This window comes from Micromesistius poutassou (assembly GCF_964030765.1).
Source record: "Micromesistius poutassou genome assembly, chromosome: 2".
In the NCBI taxonomy this organism is placed as follows: domain Eukaryota; kingdom Metazoa; phylum Chordata; class Actinopteri; order Gadiformes; family Gadidae; genus Micromesistius; species Micromesistius poutassou.
Genome location: NC_140272.1, coordinates 10010952 through 10036132, shown reverse-complemented (window position 1 = coordinate 10036132; position 25181 = coordinate 10010952). Strand labels below are relative to the sequence as shown.

The 25181-nt window shown below is 46.7% G+C and overlaps 1 protein-coding gene across 1 annotated transcript in view; it reads left to right on the top strand.

The window, feature by feature from the left end:
• Nucleotides 1-13742, top strand: part of erc2 (ELKS/RAB6-interacting/CAST family member 2) — a gene marked incomplete at its 5' end in the record, with an annotated part of 35015 nt that extends 21273 nt beyond the window's left edge. The window contains 12 exons of the mRNA XM_084464059.1: nt 728-865; nt 2460-2600; nt 2696-2836; nt 3251-3286; nt 4728-4927; nt 7513-7641; nt 10245-10359; nt 10677-10837; nt 12053-12200; nt 12544-13368; nt 13501-13564; nt 13679-13742. Of these exons, the coding sequence (XP_084320185.1) occupies nt 728-865; nt 2460-2600; nt 2696-2836; nt 3251-3286; nt 4728-4927; nt 7513-7641; nt 10245-10359; nt 10677-10837; nt 12053-12200; nt 12544-13368; nt 13501-13527 (2061 nt within the window). The 3' untranslated portion in view covers nt 13528-13564; nt 13679-13742. The remainder of the gene's footprint in view (nt 1-727; nt 866-2459; nt 2601-2695; nt 2837-3250; nt 3287-4727; nt 4928-7512; nt 7642-10244; nt 10360-10676; nt 10838-12052; nt 12201-12543; nt 13369-13500; nt 13565-13678) is intronic.
• Nucleotides 13743-25181: the final 11439 nt, after the last annotated feature.

Sequence of the window (25181 nt, the reverse complement as noted above, 5' to 3'; positions counted from 1 at the left end):
TGTGTGTCAGTGAGTGTGTGTGTGTGTGTGTGTGCGTGGGTCGGTGTGTGTGTATGTTGGACACTGAGGCCTGGCGCTGTAACGCAGCGCTCTGGTGCTCTGCCAGCTCCTGTCAGGCGCTGTGTCTCTCTGAGGAGGAAGTAGGTTAGCACAGAGTGCTAGCGCTCCATTAAGACGCCATAGGATCTCTGGTGCTCTGAGGAGGGGCTGTGGGCTGGAAGGGGACCAAGATATTCCTGCCTCAGCTGCTTCACTGTGCTATAAATACATTCTTAGAGTTGCTATCTCTCCCAGTACACTGACCTCCCAGTCACCCCTGTACTGTAGTCCGCATGTCTCTACCCCTGTACCCCTCTACGGTCTACCATGGTCCTGCTGTCCCCCCCATCCATCAGAGAGATTCACAATCGAATTGAACCTTCGAAGCGTCTCATCTCACCAGCTACTGTACAGTGGATGAGATGCTGTGAGAGGTGTTCAACGCAGTTCTTTTAAAGCCTTCTCCGGGATGATAAGCCCTCGTATGCTTCAGCAGCACGGGGACTGCTGTCACTTGGACACTACACTATTAGTCTTCATGAATTAAACCCCAGTTTATTATTTAGAGTTCTCTGTCTGTGGACTTGATCTCAAGGTAATTCATTATGGCTCTCTACTGCTTTTACCTCCTCTCTCTCTCTCTCTCTCGCTCTCGCTCTCTCGCTCTCTCTCGCTCTCCCACTGTCAGATTGAGAACCTGCAGGAGCAGCTGAGGGATAAGGACAAGCAGCTGGGGAACCTGAAGGACCGCGTCAAGTCCCTGCAGACCGACTCCAGCAACACGGACACGGCGCTGGCAACCCTGGAGGAGGCGCTGTCTGAGAAGGTATGGGCTCCTCCTCCTGGTCACCTCAGACCTGTCCTGTACCAGCTGAGGCTCCTCCTCCTCCTGGTCACCTCAGACCTGTCCTGTACCAGCTGAGGCTCCTCCTCCTCCTGGTCACCTCAGACCTGTCCTGTACCAGCTGAGGCTCCTCCTCCTCCTGGTCACCTCAGACCTGTCCTGTACCAGCTGAGGCTCCTCCTCCTCCTGGTCACCTCAGACCTGTCCTGTACCAGCTGAGGCTCCTCCTCCTCCTGGTCACCTCAGACCTGTGATGTACCAGCGTAGGCTCCTCCTCCTCCTGGTCACCTCAGACCCGTGACAGTGTCACACGCTCCTCATCCTTCTAGTTAGAAGTAACAATTTTTACATTTACACACATACATACATTACAACATTAATGTACACAACATTACTACATTTCAACATTCAAAGATTTAACAACCACTATACCTTGATATATTTTGTCAAAATGAATCCACAGTGTGTATCCAAATTTTACGTCCCCAAACTGACGAAATGTAATATGCAAACAATAGATGAGGCAGGGAGAATGGAACAGGAGGAATACAGCTGGAAGGTTATGGGGTCACACACTAGACCTCTGGGTCTGGGCCAGGACATGAGGGAGTCAGGTGTGGAGAAGGGCAGGGAAGCACCATGGACCTATAAAGAATGGACACCGGATTGAAACATGGCACCCATTCATTCCTATGGAAAGTGCTCAGTGGCGCAGGGCAACATCAAGGACAGAATTGCTTCCGCATCATGGGAGCCTAGCCACGCCCTAGTGCATGACGTTCCGGATGTAGAAATATTCTCGTTCTCTAGCATTGTTAGCATTGTAGCATCATAAGCGAGAGGTCTGAGTGAGCACAGTGTTTACCGACCATGGAAGTATAAGTTACTAACCCCCCCGATTATTCACTATATGTGATGCTATTCGTGCACTGAGCCCTCTCGAGGCCCGGCTGAAACAACATTTGTTTCAAAATGTACCACTCCTTTCAGCTGCCCACCCCTCCTTCTCTGGCTAATAAAACGCTTGAGGTGGCGTTTTGAAAAGAGAAAACGTACATTTTAATAGTACATGGTCCAAAGATAATTATGGGCTGGATTGATATCCAGAGAAAATTTGCAGAGACACAATCCTGTTCCCCACTTGTATTGGAGTGAATGGGGATATCTACTTCTGGGCCCAATGATTTGAGGGACCCGTCCACAGCCCGCTAAAAAGCAATACCAGGCTTGGCCACTGAGCACTGGTGGATTGCGGAAGTAGGCACTTCTCCTGGGGGCTTGGGAAGCAAAGACGAGGAAGCAGCCATCTTGGGTGTACTATAGGAAATGACAGAGAGAGAGGTGGCAGCCATCTTGGGTGAACACAGGAAAAAAGGCAAAACAGTCTCCATCAAAGTGATCAACTTTATAAAGATGTATATCCCTTAACTGCTCTTTAATTACATGCATTTTCAGTCACTGTTAGTGACAATGTAATGAAAAAGTCATACTCTCGGCTGATCTGTGTCTGTGTGCGTGTTTTTTGATTGTGCCATTGTGTGTGTGTATGTGTGTGTGTTTGTGTGCCCGTGGCCAGGAGCGGATTATCGAGCGTCTAAAAGACCAAAGAGAAAGGGAAGACAGGGAGCGCTTGGAAGAGGTGGAGTCGTATAAGAAGGAGAACAAGGACTTCAAGGAGAAGATCAACACCCTGCAGCTGGAGCTCACAGAAAAGGAGGTCAGTAACAGAGGAGGGGTGAGCCGTGTGAGGCAGAGGCGTGTGTGTGAGTGTGTGAGTGCTCACTGCTGTTTTCTGTTTGTAACCACCTGCAGTCCAACCTCATCGATCTAAAAGATCATGCTTCCTCGCTGGCCACCTCCAGCCTCAAGAAGGACTCTAAACTCAAGACGCTGGAGATGGCCATTGAGCAGAAAAAGGAGGAGTGTAGTAAGTTGGAGACCCAGTTACAAAAGGTAGGTGTTCATTTAAGTCCTTGGTTTGATCTCCAGATATTTCACCGTTATGAATCAAAGTATCAACACTAACATTTAATATCACTGTCTAAGTAAATAATTAAGTAAGTGAATCCATCCACTAACCCATGTTACACATAACTAACGCCCTATTAACTCTTAACTAACCCTTACTCCTTGTGGTAATCCCATTCTAACACGACTCACATGTATCTCTGTAGAACAGGACTCTGTAGTACCTCTGTTTTAACGTGTGTGTTCTCTCGTCAGCCTGTTATTCTCCTTCTGGCTAAAGCTAAATGCTAACTGTACTCTCCCGGGTCCTGCCCCCGTTCCCTCACCCTTCCTCCCCCTGTCCTCGACCCTCGACCCTGCTCTCTCCCCCTCGACAACATCCCTTTTTGCAATGTAAAGCAAGCTGAGCAGCTATTCAGTCAGATGAACAATCCTGTAAGTCCTCCCTCTCAGGAGCCTCTGAGGCCCATATTGAAGCATGAGGACACTGCCGTACGGTGACACGGCGCACGTGGGCACTCACGCCCCGTGTCTTTCTGTGCTTTGGCCCTATGGCGCCCTGATGCATGATGCACTGTGTTGGTGTTGTGTGAGCACACTTCTCCCAGTGGACACTAGGTCCTGGTCCTTTCGGACCCTTTCTCTTATTTTGGCACTTTACCTCACTTGGTATGAGTGGATTGAGTATAAATATTTCTTTGTTTGTCTTTTTTGAAATGGTTCTGCATCTGGATTATAAGTGGAGGGTTTTTGCTTATATGTAGCACAGTATTTGTTTAATTATTTCACAAGGATTATTCCAGTGCTGTTAAACATTAAATGAGTAAATTCCTTAAAACTGAGACTTATCTTTACGAAATGGAAAGACCTTGAGCTCCTCATGCTTCAAATATGATCTTATTGGATCCCGTCATTTGACTCGGACCCTCTTGTACCCTCTCTCTCGTTGTTCTTTGACTGGGCATTGCAGAGACTGTCCAGCTCTGTTGGACCTGCATGACCGTGGTGTAGCTATGACGTTGCATGACCTGCTGTCGCTGTCGCCACGCTTTAGTGTTGTGTGGATGTTGTCTAAAACATGGTTAGATGCCCGCTGTAGTTGTGTATCGAGTGACCTTCTGGTAAGATGTTCCTCTGGTTTTGTGTTCCTCTTGGTTTCTTTGTCAGTATTTGTGGTTGCATAACATTCTGAGGGTGGTTTCCAACAGATCAGTTTCAAACGGTAGTCATTGATTATATTAACTAAGTCAGAAGTAACCAACTATTACTTTAAATACTATAAACAATCCACTGTTTCTGAAATAACTGAGGGGGAAGGTGGTCATCTTTTTAGTTAGGTTTCCCCCATTTTACCACCAGGTGTGACTCTGATCAGCCACTACAAGCCAATGTAAAATAGGGTTAGGGTTAGGGTTAGGGTTAAACGCAAATAGAAAGAAAATCAGCCTCCCTGCACTTCCCTGTTACACAGTTAAATCACATGTGTCCACCTAGATGTATGATGGATATATCAGCCTACATGTTGGCACAGTCCACTGGGTAGGCTGGTAGGCTAATCTCTCCATCATCTAGATGGACAATCTCTATATAATAGCTATGTTCAAGGGCTCTATGTAATAGCTCTGGTAAAGCTAATGAGGAGTATCGATGCCTTTGTATGCCGTGCTTTACAAAGAGAGGGACAGAAACAAGCTAACTCAAGTGTGCTGGTGACAGAACTCCCATCAGCGACGCTAGTGTGGTGTGTGTCCGTATCTGTATGGTTATGTGTTGTGTTTCTGTCCGTTCCTCTGTGTGTGTGTGTGTGTGTGTGTGTGTTTATGGGCTCTATATACTGTATATAACTGGCTTCCCCCCCCCCCCGCGCGCGCTGCAGAAGGCCCATGAGGTGGATCACTGTGGCCCCAGAGGGAACTCCGACTACCTGGAGCGGGTGAGGCTGCTGGAGAAGGAGGTGTCCTACTACAAGGAGGAGTCAGTCAAGGCCCAGGCGGAGGTGGAGCGCCTGCTGGACATCCTGCGGGAGGTGGAGACTGAGAAGAACGACAAGGACAAGAAGATCGCTGAGTTGGAAAGGTGAGCACACAACCATCATCATCCTCCTCATCATCATCAGCAGGACAGAAGCCTTACAATATGAACTGATTTCTGATATTATGTCCATGTTTTTAACTCACATACAGTATATATGATCTGTCTATGGAAGCTTACCACTGAACACGTTTTATAGGGTTGGGACAAGTCATAGATAATAGTAATTCTACCATATAGACACTAATGAATTCAGTCTAGTCCTTTAGCCTGTCTAGCTTTACCTTAATACAATCCAAACACTCCTACTATGAAAATGCATCATATTTATACACAATATACATAAATACATAATAATTTAATGAATGTTTAATGAATTGTTGTTGACGTTTTTTCTGGTATTATAAAAATAAAGGTTTCAAACCGATCGTTGCACACAATTAACAAGATCATAAGATAAAACGTGTGTCTTTTTCTCAATTTAAGTTTTATTTGTACAGTTCCAGCTCCACATTAGTTACGTGAAACATTAATTCATGAAGCACAAACTATTTAAGCAAACAGAATAATGAAAGAATAAAGCTCTCTAAAGGGCTGTTCTTGTCGACCTGTCCTTATCTAGGGTTAGGGTCAGGCCAAACCAAACAACTACTGCTATTTCTAGACTGGCAGACCAAACCCCTTTTAAGAAATGGTGCACAAAACATACATCGTCAGTTAATACATTTTTAATGGGTTCAATTCTTAACGGCGATTTGTCATTAATCATTAACATCCCTAATACAAATACATGTTGATAAATGGATAAACAGTTGTTAATGGTTATTTTAGTATTATAAAAGATATATGCTGATAATTGAATCAACTGTTGTTAATAGTTATTCTGGTATTATAAGAATAGTGGGTTGATAATATAATGAGCCGGTATAGATGTTGATAGTTGTATGATCAATTGTTGAAGGATCTGGCCGGTATGTTAAGACCCCAGGTTAGTTGTTGACATCTTTTATGTTAAGATGTAAATCAGACATTCTTTTGGTTCAACTCACCTCCTGTAGCGGTCTAGGCACGTTCCAGAATTAGGCAGTTGGCCATCAATTGACATCCATCATGTCCAGAAGTTGAGCAGCTCCCACATCCCAGTATCGCTGTTCTGTCCAACCCTGGTACGAACAAACCAACTTCCCTGGCTAGGGAGCTTTCTCTACTAGTGCCCACAAATGAACAAATTAACCGGTTTGGATTCTACATTTACACACCATTGCACATGCTCACAGGCTTGGATACTGAGAGGCAAATAGAATAGTTTAATCCTAAAGGTCCTTGTCATGAGTATTGTTGAATACTATGTATGGATCATTTACTGCTTTTCCACATCTGTGTTAAGTTGACAGCTTGTTCTTACAACTGAATGCTCTTGCTTTCAGAAATCAGAATTGCCTATTTTGCACCTTTGCCTATCAGCAGTTACTATCTCCACACAGAGTCATAACTGCTCACGTGGCGTGAAAACACACAATTGAAACTGGTCGATTTGTCAGATTAGAGGCACTATTGGAGAAAGCCACCAGGCCAGGGCAGTTTGAATGGCCTTACCAGGCTTGGACAAAACAAAGATACAGCTATGGGAGCTGCTAGAAGATCATTGGTAATATAATGGCTGTCAATTGAAGTCCAACTGACCAATTCCGTAGCATGTATACACAACCAGGTGAGTTGAGCTACGTCATGGCTGATTTACATACATATAGATAATGACAACTGTTAGCCTGGGGCCTTAACAAACTGGCCAAATCCTTTATTCTGTTGTTTTGTTGTTTACTTGCAAGGCTAGTTAGACTGTATAATATGGGGTATTCTGCTATTGTCACTTAGCACTTCTAGTCTTCACCTTAAGGCCAATTTACACCGCCGCCGTTTTAGACACGTTTTTTAGTCGGCCGTCAGACGTCCGGTGAAGACTTCAGCTAGAGATAGAATTTATTCAAACTAGTGCACTGATTTACACCGGCAGCATTTTACGCCCGTCTCACGGCCGACCAAAGCTTAACTTATGCTTCACTTCTATTTTCAAGCGTTTCTGAAGCGTCTCGGTTATGATGTTATCTGATGAATCTTGAAAATATAGTGAAATAAACAGCGGCGGTGTGAATTGATACGCCTACGTTACACTCACGTCTCTCTCTCGCCTGCGGTGTAAATTCCCCTTTAGGGTGCTTGTTAACAGCACTTCTTGTCTTTCACATGAGGGTGCTAATAGTACTTTGTTACCTTGTACTTTACAACTGTCATGTGATTAATTTCATGTTTTGTCCTTTGCCGTCCTTTCCCAATTCTGTCCTATTCCCTTCTCTATGGTCTGGTGCAAACACCTCTCTCTCTCTCTCTCACTCTCTCTCTCTCTCTCTCTCTCTCTCTCTCTCTCTCTCTCTCTCTCTCTCTCTCTCTCTCTCTCTCCCTAACACAATCTTCTGTCCTCTTCACCAAACTAAATTGTCCACCTTCTATTTATCTCTACCTCAACCGTTCCCCCTCCTATCATGCCTCCTACATCTCTCACTGTCTCCCCCCAACCCCCCCCCCCCCCCACCCCCATCACCACCGCCCACTGGTACTCCTCCCCCACACAGCCCCCCTCCTCCGTCCTCTGTCCCCCGCCCCGACCCCCGTCCCGGGGGCAGAGCGCCCCCCGCCCCTGACCCCCCTGTGACCGCTGCCCCCCAGCAGATAGGGGGCATGGTGTGGGATTTCCTGGGAAAGTGAGTGCTCTGCCCTGGCCCTTCAGCACAGCGTGGTTTAAGAGGCTCTGGCTGCTGCTCCTGCACTCAGTGTTGGTTCTCTCTCTCCTCTCGGGCCTCGGGTCCCATGCACTCACACATCTCTACACCACATGCTAGACACTTTGGTTTGTCCATTGTCTCCTCCTTTCACCTGCATGTCCTGAAGATCCTGGAGTGTGATTATTATTAGTGTTGGGTTCACTATGGCCCGTGTCCGTGTGTGTGTGTGTGTGTCTGTGTGTGCGTGTGTGTTTTCTGTGTGTGTGCACTATGGCGAGCCAAAAGGGTCACAACTACACCTGATTGTAGACATGTATTGATTTAAATCAACATTTTGAGCTCTCATAACGATGCATTTAACATGGATTTATTTGAAGTATTTGGATGCAGTAGCCTAGTAGAACCGAATTCATGTGAACAAAATATTCTTTAACAATCATCTGTATTGATTTATAAAGTTAATTAATATTGCCTGTTGGTAAAACAGCCACACTCAACATCAAGCCGTCTTCTGTGCCATTGTAGAGTTGAGGAAAAGCGTGTAAAAGACAGCGCTTTTAATCACTAAAACGGGGCATTTTATTTTAATAAAATACAACTATAAATTGATTATGAAACCTTAAACACAGAGTTGTACGTTGATTTTGATGAGGCTTATTTGTAACTCTTTTGGCCTTCCAAAGTGTATGCACGCACGCACGCATGTGTGCATGTGTACATTTGAGTTTGCATACTGCATCCCTTGTGCACCAGGGATATGTTTTCAGATCGCATGCAGCTTGCAATAAGTTCATTTCTATTAGCATTTAGCAAGCAATATATAATAACACATTTTGCATGACAGCATGTATATATAATGTATACTATTATGCAATTAGTTAAGAAAACCACTGCATGCATATAATATATTGTACTATCATTTGTCCTGACTGGCGCACTCTATTTTCTGTGATGCAGTAGTTCTTTGCTTATCCGTGTTTTAAATTTCTTGTGTTTATGTTGGACCTTTTCTTACGGTAGTATTGTGCTGTCTATGTATTTGATTGTAAATCACACCAATGTTTTTTTAGTAAATCATTTCTGACCAAAAACTAATTTGGAAAAAGGTAAAAAGAAAAAAAAAAAAAGTTGCGAGGAATTGCTGTACATCTTCCCGCTTATTACATGACTAGTTACTTAAGATATTTTGGGCATGAACTTGGTGTGATTTGACAAAATTCTGTTCATGGAAACTCACACATTCACTTTATTGTGGGCTGTTTGTTCTGGCATTATCAATGTGTAGGAATATTCTGTTTTCATAGCTCCTTCTCCTGCCCTATCTCTCTCCCTCGCTCTCTCTCTCCCTCATTACTACCCCCCCCCCCCCCCCCCAACACACACACTTACACACACACCTAGAACTCATTAACCTTCTTTGCTTTGGTCCTGTTTTTCCTGTGTCTTCTTTCCTACTCTACTAGCCAGTTAGCTAACGCTAACCCTAACCCTAACCCTCACCCTAACCTTAACCCTAACCCTCACCCTAACCCTAAGCATATGTCTACTCAACCCGACTTAACCAGCCCATGTCAACTCAACCCCTGAATTAACCAGCCCATGTCTACTCAACCCTGACTTAACCAGCCCATGTCTCAACCCTTGACTTAACCAGCCCATGTCTCAACACCTACTGTAACCACACCCTCTTCCATGACTGACCCACTAACCCCTTGTGGTCCGGGTTGTCAGACCTGCTGCTGAAACACATGCTGGCTCCGATGTGGCTGAGTTTGTGCTGACTGACTGCATGTCGGCCCCTCCAGGCCTGGCAGCAGATGCCCGTTGTTCGGCGGTGGTGTGAAGGTGCATCCACCACAAGCAGTGACAGACTGCATAGTTAGGCTGAGGATTAGGGAGGGGGTAACCCTAACCTTCACCCTAATCCTCCTGGTTGGTCTGACACCTTTTGCACTGTGGTTGTTGAGCAAAGAGCAATGCAGACGATCCTGTGGGTAACCTGTGGTTATGAACTGTAGCCCGGTTCATAATGGATCTGAGTCTGTGTGGTTCACTCTTTTCTTTGTATCTCTTGTTTCCTGTATCCCTGCTCCTCCTCTCGTCCATCACCACCTCCTTCCTCCTCCCCGCCTGTCCGTCTCAGTCTGGCTCCCAGGTATGTTCTGCCCTCCAGGCATGATGCACTTCTCTTCTCCCCCCCTCCTCCCCCCACAACCACACACACACATTCCCACAACACACACACACACACCACACCTTTTTGAGTCAACCTATGAGTCATGACGCTCTTTCTGACACAAGTCTTTCTGACACATTCCCAGGATGTGTGTCTGGCTCATCAGTGTGCCATCATCTGTCCTGCCGTTCTGATGAGGACCGGGTCCTTTCAAAGCTATATCCAGTCAAATACAAAACATTATCAACTCATGTAAAACATTATCCACTACAGTACAGCCCTTTTACGTAACCTTTGCACTTGTTAACGTTTCCCTGTTTGTGTTTTTGTTGTTGTCATGTCATGTTCTTATAATGGTGTCAGGGCTTGCTAGGGTGTTGGTATAACTTGTTTGTGGCTCTTTCAGACAAGGAGGCAAAGAGCAAACTAAAAAGGGCCCAAACATCAAACTGGGAACCCAAGGGGACAAGAAGGGCATGGGACAAGACCCCCGCAAAGATGGCCCCATGGATCACTTGAAGGTATGTGTAGCTGTAGGTCTGTATGTTCATGAGAGAGAGAGAGAGAGAGAGCGAGAGAGAGAGAGAGAGAGAGAGAGAGAGTGGGAGAGAGAGAGACTAATCATTGACTGAATACTAAGATTTTCTGAAACCTCCTGCCATTCCTGTGCATGTTTGTTTGTGTGCATGTGTGTGTTGTGCACACGTTCGTTTATGTGTGTGTGCGTGTGTGTGTGTGTGTGTGTGTGCGTGTGTGTGTGTGTGTGTGTGTGTGTGTGTTCGTGTGCATGTGTGTGCGCACATGTTCCTGTATGTGTGTGCGTGCGTATGTGTGCCAGCTGGAGGAGCTGATGGGCACTCTGGAGAGGACCAGACAGGAGCTGGACGCCACCAAGCAGCGGCTGTCCTCCACGCAGCAGTCCCTGCAGGAGCGCGACGGCCACCTGAGCAGCATGAGGACGGAGCGCCGCACGCAGCTGGAGGAGATCCTGGAGATGAAGTCAGTCATCACACTGGGAACACATACTGGGAGCACATACTGGGAACACATACTGGGAACACATACTTGGAACACATACTGGGAACACAGCATTAGCATCATACTGGGACAGCATAAGGGTCCTACTGGGACAGAATTAGAGTCATACTGGGAACACAGCATTAGTGTCATACTGGGACAGCATTAGCATCATTCTGGGAACACAGCTTTAGTGTCATACTGGGACAGTATTAGGGGCATACTGGGACAGCATTAGCATCATTCTGGGAACACAGCTTTAGTGTCATACTGGGACAGTAATAGGGGCATACTGGGACAGCATTAGTGTCATACTGGGATATTCAATAATATATACATGCCAAATGGCACTTAACAAAGAGGCGTTTAGTATATTCAGATATTAATTTATTAACTTCATCCCCTGACAAGACATTCATTTAAAACAGATAGAAATATGTAGTGAATGGGGTATGCTATGTGCAGTGTTGTGTGTAACGCGTTACAAAGTAACACGTTACAGTAACGTAACTACTTTTTCGGGTAAAAAGTAGTGTAACACGTTATTACTGAAAATATGGTAATGAAACGTAACCTTTTTCAGTCGGGCACAACATTACTTTTCCCAGGGACAGATTTGACAGCGACACTGCCTCAGCTGCGCACTTGCACAATAGTCTCATTCCACACTGAGGCTGGTACTAGCAATAGCATGCAGAGAGCAGTCAGTCATCATGGCAAGCGCGGCAGAGCAACCAACGGTAACTTTTGAGAGATGGAGGCAGCGGCGGTTTTTCACTCATAAACGTATATGGGGGGCGCTTGGAGGGGGTCTCGCCCGGGGTGTAATTCAATGTAGAACCGCCACTGGATGGAGGTATTCACGTTATTTCAAACTGATTGAAAATAAGCACCGTAAAATTAACAAGTAACGTAAATAGAGGGTAACTAAGTAAAGTAAGGGATTACTTTTTAAGCAACGAGTAACGAGCATACACTACTTTTAAAAGTAACTTCCCCACTGGCTATGTGAAATGCACCTGATGCTGAATTCAAACAGTCTTTTATAAAACTCCATATTCTTTAGTTGGAGACCCCACTCAACCATGCATGGCCCCTGGTTAGCATCAGGGGCCCCTTGTTTAGTTTGATACTGCTTTAGTTACATAATAATTATGTTATTTTCTTTCTTTCTTCTGTCTATTTGATTTTGACCAGACAACAAGCACTGCTAGCGGCTATCAGCGAGAAGGATGCCAACATTGCCCTGCTGGAACTTTCTGCCTCTAATAAGAAGAAGAGCCAAGAGGAGGTGCTCTCTCTGAAGAGGGAGAAGGACAGACTGATGCACCAGCTCAAGCAGCAGGTGAGGACCTCTACCCACTATGATGTCCCTCAGCAGGGTGCTTTCAGAAGACTAGCCTAAGCCTAGCCTCTTGAGCTGCAGTAGAATAGTACAGACGCACACACAAGGCTACGACTGCAGGGTGGATGACAGACCACTGATGCGTTTCAAATCTAGCTCTAACCCTTGAGATATTAGAATTTGTATGTGGAAAAGATGAGTTGATGACCAAGCAGCCTATCCAGCGCTAGCTTGAAATCACTGCATGCCAAATACCTTCATAACCAGCAGAACCAGCAGAAATTTGTATTTTGCAACTATATATTGTTATGGTCACTCCATACTGTTGTTAGCTTGGTACTAGGTACTAGGTACTAAAACAACGTATGGCCCTTTACTCCTCCAGACGCAGAGCAGAATGAAGCTGATTGCTGACAACTACGAAGACGAGCACTACCACCCCCACGGCCCTCATGCCCCCCCGCCCCAGCCCCTCCATCCTCAGCCCCAGCCCCACTACCCCCACGCTCCCCATGCCCCCCACGCCCCCCAGCCCCTCTACCCCCATGGACAGCACGCCCAGCCCCCGGCCCAGCACCCACACCCACAGCAGCCCCAGTCCCAGGCCCCCTACCCCCATCCCCAGCAGCACACGCAGCCCCCCCCCGGGCACACCCAGCCACACCCACCACAGCACCCCCAGCAGCACCCCCAGCAGCACCCCCAGCAGCACCCCCAACAGCACCCGCAGCAGCACCCACAGCAGCACCCACAGCAGCACCCGCAGCAGCACCCACAGCAGCACCCGCAGCAGCACCCACAACCACACCCACAGCACCCCCAACATCCCCAGCAACATCCACAACAGCACCCACAACATCCCCAACTGCACCCGCAACACCAACAGCAATACCCTCAGCAGCACCCTCCACCTCACCAGCACCCGCGTGCTCCCCAGCCCCACCAGCAGCACCCGCACGGACCTCCCCCACAGCAGCACCCTCATCCCCAGCACCCCCATGGCCCCGCTCAACAGGGGCCTCACCCTCAGCACCCACACCCCCAGCACCCCCAGCACCCTCCGCATGCACCCACACACTCGCAGCACCCACGACACCCGGCGCCCCATCACCGCGGGGGGCCCAATCGTGGACCACCCCATGCTGGCCACCGGCCCGCCCCCGACCAGGTCAGACTCATTCAACGGTGATGTGATGTCATTTCCACACACCAACCTTCTTCAACGTTCATGTTGTTCTGTATGTCAGGGATGCTTAATGTGCACTAACTGAAATAACACTCTGTTACACACCTCCATCAGGACGACGAGGAGGGCATCTGGGCATAATCTGTACCGGGACAACCAAAGCACCAGGATTTGAAGGGTAAGAGATAGGAGTATGATGCCCATTCAACATGCCATGAATTAAATTCACTTGTCTTACGATATTCCTTCCAGAAACTAAGTGTTTCATTTTCTCTCAACTGTCATTTCCCAGGATGATCGAGTCACTATTGGAGGAGCACCGTTATGCCATGATGATAAAACACATTGACTACCTGACCAAACCTTTATTGATTTCACTGATTGAACACTTACAACGGGGCCTTGACTGTGGGAGGGACCAGGTGGACGAGCCAGGCGGGGACATTGACAGCTGAGCAGGCAACGGCCTCAGAGTCCGGCGACAACGAGGAGCACCTGCGGTGACAGGTGAAGGTGTTCATAGACCCTTTGAACCCTGTTTGTGCTGTACTTCAGGTAACACTAGACCTGTTCTCCGGGGGGCAACGTGGCAGAGGGACCCGACTGCAGAATGTGGATCAGGTGGTTTGAGAGAGTCACTGTTGCTCCAGACACCAATTGGCTGCTTGACTTCCCAAAAAGGATAGTGTGTCAGAGAAACATTCAAACAAAACAGAACCTTGCATCTCTACTGCCACAGAGGCCTGACCTGGCCCCCTGTCCAGATACCTGTCTGCCTGCCCAGATACCTGTCTGCCTGCCCAGATACCTGTCTGCCTGTCCAGATACCTGTCTGCCGCCCTCCTCAGGCCACACAGCCCTGCTACACTTCCTTTCACACATCCAATGACATCAAGTCCGCCCGTTACGTCTTCACTTTATTTATCGGCTGAGGGATGTGGCTCTGCCTGCCTCGCCCCTCACTCAGCCAGCTCCAGCTCTCCACCCCCCGGGGGACGCCTGATCAGCCAGGTGTCACTCACGCTCATCTGACGTGGTGCACAGAAACCGCCCCTTCCATTCACCTAACATTGTACTAACAATCAGCATACTTGCATGACACGATTATGTAGTACCGGGAGGTCAGCAGCTGAGCCTAGGATCTCTGAGAGAGACTCCCCTGGCGGACTGGTGCATGCCCTGAGCTCGGTCTGCAGAGGAGAGGGCTGGCTGTACGACGACCCCCCCTGCACTTTGTGTTGGCCTTGGTGAAGGCTGCCGTCCATCCTCATGTTACCTCATTGATTACTAGAAGCAGTTAGTGGATTAATCTATGCAGATTTTAAGTTTGAATTTATTTATCTTATTCCTTGTGAAAGGATATCAATCAAAGTATGTTTTCCATTTCGATCAGACTGACCATGAGAAAGGCCAGAAGGTATGTGTACATTATTCAGACGTTTTGGGTTTCTATGACTATGCACCTTCACACCCCCCCTCCCTTTGTAGGAATCTTCCTAATGGTGCTGCTGTTGGTGCTTCACCTAAACGTTGTCTGATGACCTGGTCAAGAGCATCGTTCAATTACTGATTAGGGACTTGATCCCAAAATGGGCTTCAACTATCAACTATTCCTGATGATTAATTGTACATATATTTAAAACAACTAAAATGGGTCTGTGTGAACATGAATCATTTATCTGGGAGGTTATGGTCCTCTGCATACGATGCCAATATAAATAATGTTGTTGACTATGAAGTGAAAGTGGTGTTTGGTAGATGTTCTTGTATAGGTCAATCATCAGCTCATTCACACCTATGTTATTCATGTTTCATACAGTATATTACCCGTGATGCCCATCGCCTCCTTCCCACACGTCCTCTCTAGATCATCTGTGTGACCTCCCCTACCAAAAATGTATTGCAAACATAGTAAATTGTTTTCTCCCTCTAAAGATGGTGGCCTACACCTATTCCAGAACTGTATACATATATTATATATATATATATATATATATATATATATATATATATAAAGAGAGCTCTATAGAGGTTGTCTATATGTAGTTTGAATATTATTCCAGACAAAGGAGAAAGACATTTTTATGTTCCTGCTTTTAGTTCAAAAGGTGTGCACTGTAAGGCAGACTTGTTATATAGCGAGCGTGGAGACCTGCTCTGGTCTGTGCATTGTTAGAATCTCTCTCTTGATGTAGAAGAACATTCCCTTTCTAGTTATATTAGACTAGTCTGACACTGTCCTGTTGCTCAAGCAGCTTACAGGAAAACCACAATAGGTGTGTACTCCAACCTAAAGTAGAAAAGGCAACATATCTGCGTTCCGGTAGGAGCGTTAGTGTAGACCAGGGTGAGGGTTAGTCAGGGTCTGCCTGGCCTGGGGCAAACCACTCAGAAACTCAATGGGAACTAAAGAGGCAGCAAGAAGATGACTATGGCCCGATCTCTGCACCAAGAGTGAGGACTATCCGCATAGCAGTGTCTCTCTGGAGGTCCTGAGTGACCACGTCTGACACATCATCCACTCCCTTCCCTTTTCTTATGTTTTGCGTCGTCGTGGTCATGCCGTCATGAGCAGGAATGGTGACATGCGTGTCTGTAACAGTAGAACTAAAGAAAATATGATGAATATTCCACTGTTGTTGGACAGTAGAGTGGAAAATTAGACTGTTATTGTCCACCTCCCCACCAGCCCCGTATCACATCATGGTGCCTGCGTGTTTCTCCTTCTATAATGTTGATGGTTGTGTTGTCCGCTCTTTAGTTGGATCAGCAGGCCGCTCTCCTCCAGGTCTCCTCCAGGTCTCCTCCAGGTCTCCTTCAGGTCTCCGGCCCTCTTCACGTTGACCCACAATCGCCAAGTCCTGTGAGTCATTGTTCGATCTTAGCGTTTACAAAAACAAATTATAATCCAAACAGTTGTGATTGTGAAGAGAAAGCAGACAGTGGAGCAGAAATCTCTCACGTTAACATCGGGGGACAGAGATTAAATCCTACATATTCAGGTCCTTATCCAGTGAATACTTGAAGTAGGGGCTTCTCCTACCATGAAGAAAAACCTTATGTGATGAACATGGAAAAGTAATATGGAGCATTTTGAGTGTGCCCATGCATGCCGATTTTTACATAATGTGCCATCCGAAAAATGATTACTTAAGGGCGACCAGTTCTCTCTGCAGAGCGAGCGTTGAACTGTTTATCTGGCTCATGGTTTCGGCTCGGGGCAAGGACCAATTATTGTCGGAAGTGACCGGCCAGTTATTCTGAAACACATATTAGTGGTAAAAAGCCTTTAGTTAAACCCAAACATTTCCACAAAGGCCTTTAGGAAAAAAAAAAAAAGATAAGTAGCACCTTTTGTTTGTTTTTATATAAAAGTTATTTTCAGTTGTGTTACGCTGACAATGAAAACCTTTGGATCAAAGAAATCACTGTGACCAATGCCAGATACATTTTTGTTAAATAGACCAAATGTTAGTTTATTTTTTTCATTTCTGTATTTAAGTTGTATTTATTTAAGTTGTATTCGATGCGTTCTGCTTTGAGACTGTACTATTTGTCTAAGTAAATGTTTTGACCTGTACAGTAAACTCTTAGGAAACCAGTAAAATGTGTGTACAGCATGCTGAATGAATATGTGTGTGAACGTGGCCTATAATTTCCCATGAAGCATCGCTCCTCCATACATTAAGTGCATTGTGCATTGTGGCGGCGTGATGTTGTGTTTGAGAGTGCTGTGGTTCTCACCCACTGTGTCCCCTTAGTAGACAGCCTGTGCAGTTCTATGAGAGTGCAGCATGATTTCAGGGTTGCTGGTGTAAATGTAAAAAAGAAAAGAAAAAAGGAAGCGATTTGTGTAAGTATGTACTAGTGTGTATGTGGGCACGCACACTCACCACTTGTGTGTTATCAATGCATATGAGAAGGTCTGTGAAGTAAGATACTATTCCCCCAGGAGGAGAGAGAGTGAGTGGAAGGCTTGAATGAAGCATGGACTCGGTTATGTTGCTGTTCTTAACCACGGAGGCTGTCTTTAGTACCCCAGGCGTTTGCTATTGTATGTGCTGTAACAGAATATTACTATTGAGTGTTGGCCAGCTCGTTTATATCCATCAAATAAAGGTGACTTTCTTTCTGGAGCTTTGTCTGTTTGGAGTAATACACACTGGACAATATATAAGCTGACCTGATTATGGAAACATCATTAATGACAAAAATATCCAAATTATTGTATCATGTCAATTCCTATTCATTGATTGATTCCTATTGATTCGTATTCTTTCTTTTTAGACAACAAAGATAAGATACAATTGTATTGATTAACCCTAGACAGCAAATGTGACCCAAAAAATGTATACAAAATGTTTATAAATCGATATGAATCATTATAGGTTTAAATAGTTTCCTATCCTACCAAAGTGAAGTGCCAAAATAAATACATAACTGGAATCAAATGGAATCAAATCAAATCAAATACAAAATAATAAAGCTCCATCTGTTCTGGTCCTGGCCGGATGTAGGTTCATGCAGGTCCGGGGTGGCCATCGGGACGTTCGGGAGGTTTCCTGTTGGGCCGGTCCACTTTCAAATGTATTTTGGGCCGCTTGGGTGAAAGAAAAAATTACTTTGACCATTATTTTATCTTCTCCTAAAGTAGACGTTCTTAATTCATCTGAAATTTCAGCCCCAGTATCGCAGTATATATAATATGGATTATTTCTTGAGCGGTAACAGAAGAGAATCAGCGAACAGAAACAATAGTTATGTTATTATAACTCTAGTTCTATGATTGTAGGCGTAGCCGTCTAGGCTTCGCCTTATAGGCCTGTCCCGTGCACGTGCTTGCGTGCACTGAAAATGTCAGCTATGCACCAATCAACATGGGCACCGCCCACATTCCCTACGGCACCGTGTATATAACACGACACAGAGCAGTGTTCGTCCTCCACGCTATTCTTTAAGCAATTGGAGGGAACAGTAGGTGGGAAACTAGACGGCTACACCTACAATCATGGAACTAGAGTTATAATAACTAAGGCTGTCAAAGTTAACGCGTTATTAACGAGTTAACGCAACATGCTTTTAACGGCACTAATTTTTTTAACACACGATTAACGCTGTGACATTTGAACCTCGGGCCACTCCGTAGCTCGGGAAATCAGGAAGCAATGCACACGAGGTTGATGCCGCCAACAAACTACAACCCCGTGAGCAGTAATGGATAAAAATATATATTTTGAATGGCAAGTTCAGCTACAAAGTCTTGCCAGATGGCTCTCTTGACAGGACAAAAGTAATTTGTATTTATTGTCGCAGTGAATTTACTTACCACCGGAGTACGACTGGTCTCAAATACCATTTGTCAGCCAAACACACAGTGGATGCAGAGAGCCCGGCGCCCCCTCGCATGAAGCAAACCACACTGGATAATTTGAAAGGGAAACAGCTGGACAACTCTACAAGCTGCAAACTTACAAAAGCAGTCGCCAAATGGGTGGCTACAGCGTGCAGGCCGATAAGTATTGTGGAGGACGACGGTCTGCGTGAAATAATACACATTGCATCTAACGACTGGACATATGAATTACCTTGTTGAGCCACTACTACCAAGAACATCCACGACCTGTATGATGACGAGAGAGCCAAGGTGGCGGCAGCGTTGGGGCAGACAAGCACAATTGCGCTGACTGGAGACTACTCGACCTCACTAAGTAATCAGAGTTACCTCGGGGTCACAGCGCATTATTTTGACGATCAGTGGGGACTTCAGTCACGTGCGTTGACTGTTATGAAAACAGAGGAGAGGCAAACCCAATTTAACGGCTTAAAATGAGAAAAAATAATGGGACAAAAAGAAATCAAGGGACATTTAGCATAGATAAAAATGTGTGATTAATTGCGATTAATCGCAATTTAACTATGACATTAATGCGATAAATCATGATTCAATATTTTAATCATTTGACAGCACTGATAATAACATAACTAACGAGCTATTTCATGTAGGCTATGCCGTCTAGGCTTCGCCTTATGGGCTAAGGTGAAGCTGCGAGCGGAGCCCAATCAATGTACTCCTGCTGGACCCCAGTCACAAGACCTACGTCACAGGGCACATCAGACTCAAGAACCCGAAATTCTCCCAAGAGCACGCAAAGCGAGGATCAAGAGAATAAAGAGTCTGTAATTTCTATCTCGGTGAATTTTCGTTTCGCATTGGTTGTTGCTCACGTTAGTAGTGTTATTATTTTGCACTGAAGTCAATGTTATTTCCCCCTGTAGACGTCAAATCCAGTGGACACACATATTTTGTGTGTGTGTGTATCTACCACTCATTGCAGCTACCATATAAAGAACCACATCATCCAATCCAGCCTGTGTGTGGGTTCTTGGCGGGGCGGGTACACAGCAGTTACATTGGTGCCGTGACCCGGATGCTTCTATCAAGCTCATCGAACCGCTGACCGTCCTGCCTACCACATCGCTCCATGAAGCAGCCAGTTCACAGTATTTGCGGGTTCACAGTTTACAAGGGTAGCAAATATTGCAGTGAAGCTCATTACTGTACACTGTACAGTGTGTCACAGTGGCACGGATAATTTTATGTGGCATAGCAGTAACGTGTCACACAGATTGCTGATTTATTTTACCGTTTTGATTTATTTGCCATTTTCCTATTGATGATTTCATATATTGGGGTGGACTGTACTGTTTTGTGCCAGACATTTTTGAAACATGTCTATTCAGAGTAATCAGCTTTTCCCACGGTTTGGCACACCCACTCATGTTGGCAGAGGAAGGGGTATGCCTACTCCTATCCCCTTTTCTGTTGATAGTTTTACCCCAGGTGTTGATTTGCCCTCATTAGAGGCAGTTTCTAATACTAGCGTCCATGATGCAGCTGACCAGCCCACTAGCTCCCATTTGCATCAAGTCACGTCTACGCCAAATCCTATTAGTGACAACTCTGAGAGTGTAGCTGACCAGATGAGGACTGTCATTCAGGAGATAGGTCATCAATTAGCTGACAGCATCATGTCGCGTATGCAGTCACACAACACAGTAGCTCCTGATTTAACTGTCACACAGAATGTGACGAGCACACTGAGTCAGCCTAGCCGTGTGTCTGATGTATCTCAGGTTCAGCTTGTCACACAGAGGAAGGTTAAGGAACCACCATCGTTTGTAGGAGATGGGTCAGATTCAATCAAGGTGCATGAATGGGAAGATCTGATGAGAGCATTCATGAAAAAGAGTAATGTGAGAGTCGAAGAGCAGGCTGAGGAAATCCTTGTACATTTGAGGGGAAAAGCTAAAGATGTAGTGAAGTTTGGCATTAGGAACAGTAACATTGATATGCATGCTCAGCCCGACATGATTTATGGTCTCCTCAGAAAACACGTTAGCTGTACTAGGTACTCTGCTGTCCCTTTAGCTGACTTTTACTCAACTTTGCCTAAAGACCAGGAAGACCCCTATGACTATTGGCTGAGACTAAACAGAGCAGCTGACCTCGCCATTGACTGTCTGAGAGAGCAGGGCAAGACACTGGACAACCCTGAAATGGAGGTGACTCGCATGTTTATTAGAAACTGTCCCTGCAAAGACCTGGCCCTCACTTTCAGGTCCAAGACCATAGAGAAGTGGTCAGCATGTGAACTACTGGAGGTGCTGAATGAGTACCATGCCGAGATGAGCTGCAAAGCAACTCCCCCGGTACATGCTGTGAAGAGGATGGACGTTACAGTACACACAGCTGAGGTGAGCCGGCCCCTGGCCACAGTGGTCACGTGCCACCTCAGACCCAGAGCCCTCAGTATGTCCCCCTAGTGGAAGTGATGGCTATGTTGGAGAAGGTTCTGCTGCGTGCGACCTCTGACCAGTCACAAGTGAGGAGGCGAGCTCCACAGGTGTCCTGAGGACAGAGTTGATGGGTTCACTGACATGCCATGCATTATTTGCAAAGATGATGGTCACAGTGCTTTCTCTCATTGCCGGGAGAAGAGGCTCTGCTTCAAGTGTTATGCTCCAGGCCATTCGCGCCGTTACTGTCCAGCAAGGAGGACCACTCCACAGCCTCAGGAAAACTGACCGGTCTGCACACCGAGGAGGACTGTGCAGATCGGCTAATTGAACCTCCCACCAGTTATGAGGAACCCGACATGCTGGATATTGAATTCCTCTATGAGTCGCATAGCAGTTATATTGGCAGTACAGTAATCTCATCCAAGAAACTGATCTTTCAGGGATCCCAGAGGATAGCAGAGACTGACAGCTTGTTCTACACACCTGTACTTGTGAAGAATGACCCCACTTTCAAAGCACTGTTGGACAGCGGGTCGATGGCCTGTACAATAAGTGAATCTGCTGTGGAGTCCCTGCTGCAGCAATACCCTGACATGACAAGAGACACAGCTGATGATTATGTCATTGTAGGCTGCGGAGGACACCGCGTTTCCCCCAAAGACATGTATGACCTTGATGTCACCGTTTACGGATGCAGGATGATCGTTCCAGTAATGGTCGTTCCTTGCCAGACAGAACAAATGATCCTCGGCAAGAGCAAGAGCACTGAAGAGCACTGAAGAGCACTGACGGCTACTGGAGGCTAGTTTCCTCACCCGACAATGGTCAGACTGATGACCACTGCCAATTCCTGTCGCTGCTTTCCAACACAGAGAGATGGAGAGGTGAATGCATTCCAGATAAGGTGGGAACAGTGAAAGTCAAGAGTTGTGTGACACTGAAACCACAGAGCGAGCACCTTGTCTGGGGCAAGTTACCTGAGTCGGCTGTGATGTCGTTGAGTCGACCCAGTCTAAAGCCAGACCCAAACAAATCCTTGTTGGAAGAGTTATTACTCCACTTTGGGGAGATCGATGGGTGCCTGTTAAAGTTATTAATCCTACAGACAAAACTGTGGTGCTGAGAAGGAATGCCAAGATTGCAGATGTGTCCCCCTGTATAGCAGTAGAGGACCTGCCTAAAGTAGAGGACGTCAAGTGCAACATGCAGTGTGTGCAGAGCGAGAAGATGTGCATTTGAGGTCAGAAGAGGACATGGTGCGTGCACTGGAGGCTCTGGGACTGCAAGACGTTGATCTGAAGTCATGCGAAGTGTCACTGCAGTGGAAAGCCAAGCTTGTTCACATCATTGAACAGTATGAGTCAATCTTCTCCAGACACAAGATGGACTGCGGAGAGGCTAAAGAGTTTGTGCATCGTTCCGTCTACCTTACAGACGCATACCACCAAGCCAGTATGAGAAACTGAGAACGACTCTGAATGAGATGGAAGAAAAAGGCATTATTCAGAAGTCGAGCAGTGAATATGCATCTGCACTCGTTCTCGTATGGAAGCGGAATGAAGACCTCAGAGTATGCACTGACTTCAGATGGCTCAACGCAAGAACTGTGAAGGATGCCTACCCACTGCCGCATCAAGCAGATGCTCTAGCCGCACTTGGTGGAAATGCTCTATTCTCCACGATGGACCTGACATCAGGCTTCTATAACGTCCCCTTGCACCCTGATGATAGGAAGTATACAACATTCTCATCGCCCTTTGGACTTCATGAATATAACCGTCTCCCTCAAGGCCTTTGCAACAGTCCGGCTACCTTCATGAGGATGATGATGTCCATATTCGGTGACGAGAATTTCACGAGCCCGTTGTGTTACCTCGACGACCTGATGGTATTTGCGCCTACAGAGGAAGTTGCACTCAGACGCCTAGAGATGGTGTTAAGCTCGCACCCAAGAAGTGCTTCTTCCTCAGAAGGACTGTGAAGTTTCTTGGGCACGTCATCAGTGAAGATGGGGTTTGAACAGACCCTGAAAAAGTGAGAGCCATAAATGATCTACAAGTCACAGGACTCATGGAGTCCGATGGGGAAACGCCTTGCCCTAGTAAGATCAGATCGTTTCTAGGCATGGTGATGTACTATCAGAGTTTCATCGAGGCATGTTCTGCGAAGGCTAAGCCGCTGTTCAGGCTCACAGTTGAACCTGGTGCTCAGCGCAAGCACAAGAGAGGTCGCAAACCTGTGAAGAAAGGAGGTCCTGTGAAGCTGACTCCTGCTGACTGGTCCGACGCATGCCAGAATGCGTTCGAGACACTGAAACACGACCTCATGACAAGTGTCACTCTAGCCCACCCGGATTTCAATGCCCCGTTCATTCTGGCTGTCGACGCATCCTTTGATGGGATTGGAGCTGTCCTGTCGCAACTGCCGCCTGGTGGAAAAGTAGCCAGACCTGTTGCCTTTGCGAGTAGAACGCTTTCTTGCTCCCAGCTGAACTACCCTGCACACCGCCTTGAATTTCTTGCCTTGAAATGGGCAGTATGTGACAAATTCAGCCACTGGTTGAAAGGCAAGCACTTCACCACATGGACTGACAATAACCCCTTGACATATATTCTGACCAAACCCAAACTGGACGCGTGTGAGCAGCGGTGGGTGGCGAAGCTCGCTGCTTACGACTTTGACTTGAAGTACATTCCCGGCCCAAAGAACATCGTAGCCGACGCCTTGAGCCGTGAGCCGTTTGTCCAGTTGTGTGTGGGTCATCGCCTTGTCACCGAGCCTTATTCCTCGCTGTTGGACCTGGTCAACGGTGTGACTGACAGAACCGTACAAGAGGTGTTCAGAGTGTCCAACAACTGTCAGGCTCTTGTGGACGACGGTGGTGAAGCATCGGACGAGCCAGTGCGGGGGGCAGTTACACCCGACACCAGAGGCTCAGTCGCATCAGAGGAAGTCGCTGCCATCCTCAATGCTCAGTCCACTGGCGGTGTGAGTCACGTGATTGGGACGGATGCTGCCTTCAGTCTTCTGCAGAAGGAAGACCAGTCTGCTGCACTCCCTCAGAGCCAGCTCGTCGGTCAACAAGAGCAAGACAGCACGATAAGCAGGGTCATGTACTTTGTACAGAGACACAAGAGACCTACCAAACGTGAGAGAGCTGTTGAGTCACGTAGCGTGATCAAGCTGCTGAAGCATTGGAGTAGACTAACCATACAGAATGGCATGCTGTACAAGATAAGGAAAGATCCCCAGGTGAACAAGAAGATCTTCCAGTTCATAGTACCTGACCCATTGAAGCGGAAAGTCCTCCAAGGTCTCCATGACTCAGCAGGTCACCAAGGCCAGCATCGTACCTTGTCTCTGGTGAGGCAACGATTCTTCTGGAGTGGCATGGAACATGATGTTGTGAACTATGTTCAGTCCTGCCAGCGCTGCATAGTAGGGAAGACACCTGAGCCACACAGCCGTGCGCCACTCAAGAACATTGTCACCTCTGAGCCTATGGAGTTGGTCTGCATAGACTTTTGGACTGTTGAGCAAGGGAACAAGTCTGTGGATGTTCTAGTTGTGACTGATCATTTCTCCAAGATGGCACACGCCTTTCCGTGCAAGAATCAGACTGCCAAGCAGGTCGCTCGTCGCCTCTGGAATGACTTCTTTCTCATTTATGGCTTTCCTCGGCGTATCCATTCGGACCAGGGAGCCAATTTTGAGAGCAAGCTGATCAAGGAGCTTCTAGAAATGGCTGGGGTACAGAAATCCCATACGACTCCGTATCACCCCATGGGAAATGCTGTCACAGAGCGATTTAACAGGACCCTGGGAAATATGATTAGGTCTCTTCCCCTTCAGTCCAAAGCAAAGTGGCCACAAATGCTGCAGCAACTCACCTTCTGCTACAACTGCACAGAGCATGAGACGACAGGGTTTGCACCCTTCTACCTAGTGTTCTACCTAGTGAATCCCTCGTCTCCCTGTCGACATCATGTTTCAGC